The sequence below is a fragment of the Poecilia reticulata genome, linkage group LG20 (assembly GCF_000633615.1).
Source record: "Poecilia reticulata strain Guanapo linkage group LG20, Guppy_female_1.0+MT, whole genome shotgun sequence".
In the NCBI taxonomy this organism is placed as follows: Eukaryota; Metazoa; Chordata; class Actinopteri; order Cyprinodontiformes; family Poeciliidae; genus Poecilia; species Poecilia reticulata.
In genome coordinates, this window is record NC_024350.1 from 19,201,670 (window position 1) to 19,209,382 (window position 7,713).

At 37.5% G+C, this 7,713-nt stretch overlaps 1 protein-coding gene across 2 annotated transcripts in view; it reads right to left on the reverse strand.

The window, feature by feature from the left end:
* The window catches only part of cnksr2a (connector enhancer of kinase suppressor of Ras 2a), a 78,836-nt gene that overhangs the window by 14,930 nt on the left and 56,193 nt on the right, over positions 1-7,713 (reverse strand). The window contains exons 23-24 of one of the 2 annotated variants that reach the window (XM_008396461.2): positions 5,733-5,920; positions 1,482-1,990 (exon numbers count right to left, since the gene is read on the reverse strand). In XM_008396461.2, the coding sequence (XP_008394683.1) occupies positions 1,769-1,990; positions 5,733-5,920 (410 nt within the window). In that variant the 3' untranslated portion in view covers positions 1,482-1,768. Of the gene's footprint in view, positions 1-1,481; positions 1,991-5,732; positions 5,921-7,713 lie in introns of those variants that run through there. The other variant, XM_017301866.1, reaches the window with a different exon arrangement.

The window sequence follows — 7,713 nt, forward strand, 5'->3', positions numbered from 1 at the left end:
TCATATGTTTGATGCCACACGCCTAAAATAAAGCTGAAGTCTGAGGAAAAATCCACCCTGGAGAATTTTATACTGTTAATAAATGATTCATAACGGGGATTCTTTAGTTATTACATCTACGGATTTATGTATTTATTCAATAAATACATATAAGTATTTTTTTCACTAATGGGAATTACAAATAAAATATATGTTTCTGTTTATATTTAATTCAGTTTAATATTTCTTCAGTAATTAAGCTAAAAGTATGTAAAAATACATATTTAATACAGGGTTTGCATATAATTATTTTTACATTTTATCACATTACCCGACAAATTCTGATGCATTTTATTATTTTTATGTGATATTGTATTAAATCTTAAAAGGAAATTAAAATGCACGACTTCTTTATGTGTTGGTGTGAAGTCCTGTCATTAAAAAATAAAAACAAAACAATAAAATACATTTAAATTTGTATCTGTGATGTGATAAAATGTGCAAAAGTTTAAGGTGTTTGAATAATTTTTTCAAGGCACTGAGTATCTAAATTTTCTTTATTATATATAGACATTTTTTATATAGTAACCATTTAGTGGAAAATGAAGTTAAATACATTCAAAAAGCTTTCTTGGGTAAAACATTAACAATGCTTCTGAGATTTTTATAATTAACTATTTATTTCTGCGTGGATTTTTTTTCTGTCATGTTCAGAGCAAATATTTTTATCTCATATTTGATATATAACATTCTCTAAGATGTCTGCTGTAAATATTTAATATGATTTAATAAAGTGGGTTTCTAAGCAGATTAAATTAAATGTTTATATCATCACTGCAAAAACACAAAATCTTACCAAGTATTTTTTTTTCTAGTGCAAATATCTGAGTACATTTGAAATAAAACTGACTTAAAAGTAACTTTTCAGAAAGATATGAGAGTCATTAATTCTTTAGGATTGATTAAAAATGACTAGTTATATTTAACTTAGAACATGGAAAAATGTCTTGTCATAAGTGAAATAATCTGTTGTCAATAGAAACAAGTACTTTTTAATCAATATTAATGGATTATTGACTTAAAACAAAATCCAATTTCTTGTTGAAAAGTTACTTTTGAGTTAGTATTTTAAGATATTTGCTGAAGAAGCTGCATTTGTGTTTTTGCAGGATGTCTGTTGATGAATGTTAAACTACTTTAGGGTGGATTTTTCCCTTGAATGGCTCCTGTTCCAGAAGGAGGGTGCATGCTTCAGGTCCAGCCCAGCACTGTACGAATTTCTACCAAATCTGCACAAACAAAAGCCTCTAAATCTAAACAGAAATAAAAACAAGAGTTTAAAAAAGATCTCATTGTGGTTCGCTGTGACACTCACTGTACAGTTAATAATATCGATATAATCAAGTATAAGGCTTTATGGAGTAAAAAGCGTCAACTTACTGGCTATGAGACACTGTGCACTCAGTGTAAACATGGCACAACAAGCAGGATGAGTCGAGATACATTCTGTGATTTCGCTTTTAATGAAGGTGATGGGGAGGAACCATCCGCAGGAAATGATCTTCGAAGGTAGAAGCTAACAGAAGCTAACAGGAACTAGCACCTGTCGTGAGCTGGACCGGCTCGAGGCGACAGGAAGCCGCTCGGCGTGAGGCGCTCCTCCGTAATCTGTGGTAGCGAACCGATCGGGAAGCGGAAACCACGAGTCAGTCCGTCACTACCGGACCCGCCCTGCGACATTCAAATGAACAATCGGAACCAGACGGCTCAACTGTCCGCGTTTAACAGGTCAGACGTGCGTCTCGATGTAGGAGTGCGTGTGAGACAGCGAGGGTGTGAGGGGCGGCGGCCCCGGGTCGGCGGGTTCGGGTTCAGGTTCGGGTTCGGCAGCGGAGTTCTGGTCCTGAGTGAACAGGTCCTGATAGGCTCGCTTCCACTCCTGGAACTCGGCCGACGAGAGCTGCGGATTGGCCAGCAGCCTGTCAATCAGCGCGAGCTCCCCCTCCCTGTCCTATGAGGATGCAGAAACACAGGAGGGGGCGGGTCACTCTCACACTTCCTGTTGCCACGACGACAGACGCAAGACACATGGAGAGGCGACACAGACGTGACTGGAGACACTCAGGTTTGGGGAGATTTAAGTTTAAATTAAACAGAAACCTAAACCTGAAGAACCAGGGAGGGCCAGAGACTACTTACATTTACTGGAGTAACTTTAAAAAAAAATACTTTTAGGAGTACTTTTACTTTTACTTGAGTAATTTTACTATGAAGTATTTCTACTCTAACTTGAGTAAAACTTCTGGATTTTCTACCCACTGAATGAAAAGAAAACATGTTTTATCCAAAAATTCATCAGATTCAGACTCAGGCCTGCTGGTTTTATTGAGAGAGAAAAAAAATTCTTTTGTCTGATTTTGTCATTTTTTATCACTTACATGAATTATTGTAATTTTGGTTCGTAAAATACAAACATTTCCATTTAACTTTATATTCTGATCTGTCTGATGATGTAATTTTTAAATATTAAATGATTGATAATTTGATCAGTACTTGCATAGACTTTTTACCAAATACTTTTTACTTTTACTTGAGTAAAAACATGTTGAAGTAGTGCTATTTTTACTTGAATATAATGTTTGGATACTCTGCTCACTCTGATTGTGAGCCCTTTTATTTATCACACAAACTGGTCTGTTAAATTATAAACTTTAAAAACTAAGGTTCAATTACAAGTTATACTTAGTACTTAAAGCTGCTGTATGTAACTTTAATGAAAAATAGATTTTTTTAAAACATATTTATTAAAACTGTCACTATGTCGTGGCAGTTTGGTATGACAGATAATCTGTGATAAATAATTCCTTCTCCCAGTGCTAACGGGAAACAACCAATCAGAGCCAGGGGGCAGGTCTTAGCGCTGTCAATCACAACCTCCTTGATCTCTGCTGCGCTACAGCTAGCAAAGCCTGCTGTGAATGCTAATGCTAGTTACCATGGCGGGTAAACAGTTTTCCTGTAACATTAAGTTGTTTCTCAGTCATTAGCATATCAAGCTGCGAGTACATGAGAATGATTGACAGCGCCAAGACCCTCCTCCTGGCTCTGATTGGCTGTTTTTGGTCGGGAGCGGTGCGTTTCTGCAGACAGCAATATGAGCTAAATAAAGGAGGTGATCGATCGTTTTACAGATTATGTGTCTCATAACAAGCCGTTATGTTTTAACAAAATATATATAAAAATTGTTTTATATAAATTACTTCTTAGAGGTTTAACGCACCAAAATACTGAAAATCAGACTTTTAAAAATATTAGCAGAAAAAGCAGAATTACATTGGATTACATGTGAGATTGTGGCAAATATTAATAAATTACTTTAAAAGAATATCAAATTATGTAAAAAATATATACACAGTTATGTCTTCTATGCAATATACGACATAATATATGTACTTTCACGTGTATTTAAATATAACAGAAAAGCATAAAGGGAAGGGAATTTAAAAAAAACAACTTCTCTCTCCTTTTCCAATATGGCCGCTGCTAACAGTGTAAGATGTGGTAGAAACTTGATTATTTTACAATAACATCTTGTAAGAGTGCGTCTAAAATCAGTTTTACATGCAGCGCCTTCAACTTTATGCTAAACTAATTAAAAGTGCCGTTAGCATGTGGAAACTTCAGCTTGTATCATATTTGCGTCTTGTACAAATTTGTAGCACTGAGACCTTTAAAAAAATAAACTGGGATTTACAACATTTAACGACGACAGCAGGTGTTCCCTGTAATTACTGTATATATTTACACACATAGCCTTTTCTTATATTGTCTTTTTTGTTGTCTGAAAAGAATTTTGTTGTGCTTCCGTACGACGACAATAAAGGCTGATTCTGAACTCCAAGTCAGTTTTTTGAGTAAATCTGATTATTTAGAGGCAGCAGCACCAGAATAGCAATCTGCAACATTTTCCCAATCTGCCTCAGAAATATTCTTCCTCTCTCCGTCTCTCATCCGTTTTGATCCACTGATCGTTGATAAGAGAGAGCGTGTTCACGTCCTTGTTGTTTCCACAGCAACCACTGCAGCAGATATGTTGAAACGTCCAAACCAGCAGCTTTGTGCTTTGCTGAGGGTAATAGATGCCGACTAGCAGGGTCACTGCTACCACTGCACAATGTTTTCGACCAAATGCTCCCCAAAGCTTGGTATATTCCTCCATAGACACCAGACAGGGTGCAAACACTGGTTGACTGAGACAGCCAAAGCCACAGACATGGAGATCTGGAGGAGTAAACACGCCGCATCCAAGGAATAAATACAAACATTACAGGAGAGCCGCTCAGGCCAGGAGCATCAATTCTGCTCAGGCAACACGAAGACACACATGGACCAATGGAAACCGAAACCAAAGAGACACGGGAGGTGAACCAGGACAGACATTTACCACAATGTGCTCATGTTTATGTGCATCACGTGTGAACAGTTTACTGTAAAACTAAAAAGTGGTGAAGTCAATAATCAAGACTTCTGCTGTGAATAAACTCAAAAAGCCAGAAGCTATTTATTAATTAACAGCTATGCAAACATTCACTATAAGAGCTGGAGACAGAAGGTGACACCAGCACTAAAGTTAGCTCTTATTTAAAAGGGTTCGGCAAATATTTTTATTTTAATTTAAAATATAAAGAGCTGATTCAAAATATTTACCCTGAAAGGATCATTTCCCTGTTTCCAGCTTCGTTCTTTTAATGATCCTTTTAAAAAGACCTTTTTTTTCTGTTTGGCTTGTTAGCTGTAATGTCTTACTTCCATCAAAATGCATAAATAAATGTAGGATAAGTTGATGTTGAATAGAAAAACAAAAGAAATCTAAAAAAAAAAAAAAAACAGCTTTCTGGACAATAATGTAATTAGAAATGGGCTACGTTTCCTTTTATTTGTGTAAATTCATATATTGTTTATGCATTATTTTTGTTTGTTCAGAAAAAAGGCACAGACACATGAAGCATGTAATAAACTTTACAGAAAACCAGCCCAAAACAATCTGTTTTAGTATTATTGTTATTATCATAGTGACGTTTCTGAGCCACTCGGCTCCTCCAGACTAGCGGCAGCAGCAATTAGCAAACACCTGGTGCGACTGCGAGTTTGATAAGCTCAAACAAACTGCTTCTCAGTCCAACACTTCAAGAAATGATTGTAAACGGTATAAAGGAGGAGAATTGTTGTGACTGAGCTGAAGACGGAGAGTCTGAAAGAGCATGAGATTCTTAAAGAGACAGAGACCTAATAGTAAGGCGTCAAGTTTGAAAAAAAAAAAAAATCACTTGATAATTACGTGTTACTGGAAGATTAATGTCTGAACACCAACTATAAAGACTTAAAAATACAAACATTAAAGAACTACAATTAATAAGCCTGGTGGTCCGCCAGGCTTATAATAGACCGGGGTAAACCCTGGTAACCAGTGACAGATTAAAGGCTGCCCTGCTCTTTCTGCCGTGTTTATAAACAAATAATCCCTCTATGCAGCATTTTCAAAACAACTGAGGGTAACGTAGTTGTTTAGTTTTGCTATAAAATGATAAAAATCTGGCATCAGCAGGTCAGGCCTTTCAGAAATCGGTAGATAATGAATGGCTGATGATATTACCCGCTGCATGTGTCTGTGCTGCTTCAGTGTGGTGGCAGTGAATCAGAGCTTCTGCAGCTGCTTTCTCTCCTGTCCTGTGTTCATGCTGGAGAGGACGCACCTTGAGCGTGGAGCTGAGGATGCGCAGGCGGTGCAGGCGCTCGTTGAGCTGAGGGTCCGCCGCCCGTCGGAGGAACGACTGCCTGAACTCTGACTGGCCCTTGGCGTCCGAGCCCCGCCCCAGCGGACAGACGCCACCCTGTTCGCAGGCGCGGAACAGGTCGCCCAGGGACGCGCCTTCACTGCCACCTGCAACACAGGGAGCCGACGGTGGAGGCTGAGCAGAGGAGAGACGTCTGAGACAGTTTTATGAACGATGACAAAACCCTCATCTCTCTCCTGACAGCCTCAGGGACGCTCTCTGCTCCGTGGCAGGTTTATTTCCTCCTCCACGTCGGTATTTATTGTGCAATCTGTTTCTCAAACAGAGCTCACATAAATCTCCTGGTTACAAAAATCACATTTATTTACTATTTCAGGACGACATCTTCCCGCTGCTGCTGGTCTTATCTTGGCAACCAGAGCAGCGCCGTCTCATTAGGACGGAGACGGAGAGCAGCGGCTGATGGCCACTTAAGAGCAAATCAGGATCTACACTGCAAAAACACAAAATATTAACAACTACTTTTGGTTTGCTTTCTAGTACAAATATCTTAGTACGCTTAAAATAAGACAAACTACCCTAAAAGTAACTTTTCAGCAAGGATATAAAGGCTTATTTTTAGTAAATAATTCCTAAATACTGATAAAAAAATTACTTGTTTTGCTGGCAGATAAATTACAACATGGGGAAAATGTCTTGTTTTAAGTTAAATAACCTGCACTTTTTAAGGAAGTGGATCTCTACATTTCTACACTGCAAAAATCTTTGTCTTGAAGTTTGATTAAAAATTATTTTAGAAGCTTAAGTTTTATGTCTTCATAGTTTATTGATCTTCCCTCCTCCTCATTTAAATAAAAAACCAAACCCAAATTGTTACAAATATTAGAAAAACCCTAATTTTTAAACACAAGTATTATGAAATAACGCAGTAGATGTTACTCTGTGAGACTTGTTTAAAAAGGATTACGAGACGAAGCAGCAAAGAGAGAAAGCCTGGATTCATGGAGGAGCTGCAGGAATGATGCCAAATGCTGAAGACAATCAACCTGCCAAGCAGCTCAGATGATTTAAAACACTCATCGTCTACAGAAGGTTAATTAGCCCTTTGGGTGATATAAAAATCAATAAGTAGCTTCCTATGAGCTGGGTGGTTTCAGTTTGTAATAACATTATTTCTCTATTCAGCATCACAGTCCTGCAGATTTTTAATCCGTCCTGAAGTTTTAAAATGTTTGTCTTGCACTGACAAAGAAAAGCAAAATGTTTCCTAAAATGCATTTGCATCCAGCTCGGTCCAGATGGAAACCATTTCCTCTCCCTCCAGCTCGACTCATTATTCATTCATAAATATGAATTTATTGGATTTAACCCTCCAGAAAATCCACTTCAGATTGGCTCAAAAAGTGACGGGTTCACAGTGGCCTAGTCAAAGTTTGGAGATAACTCTAATTGAGATGCTGGAGCGTGACCTTAAGTCCATAATGGTGAAAATCCAAATATTCCCAGTTTCACTTTAATCCAGTTGCATTAATTATTTACCAAAATGAAAAACTAGTTCTAGTTAAATTCAGATGGAAACTTTTTGTCTTCATATGACTTTAATTCAACCCAGTCAATGTTTTTAGTTTTAGAACATAATAAAATTTAGCTTATTTTAATTGTACGCAGGTCTTTAAAAGTCCTGTGAGTAAATATATTTACCCATTTATCCACAACAACTGGAACTTTCAATATCTAGCAGTTATTTTTGCAACTTACCGTCTATTGAAAGAGCCACTCAGATTAATTTCACTCCCTGAAGAGGCGGGAGTGAAATTACCGTAATAACCTGATATTAGCAGGTTATTACGGTAACAGGTAATTACGGTAACAGGTCATTACTGTAACAGGTTACTACGGTAACAGGTAATTACGGTAACAGGTCATTACGGTAACAGGT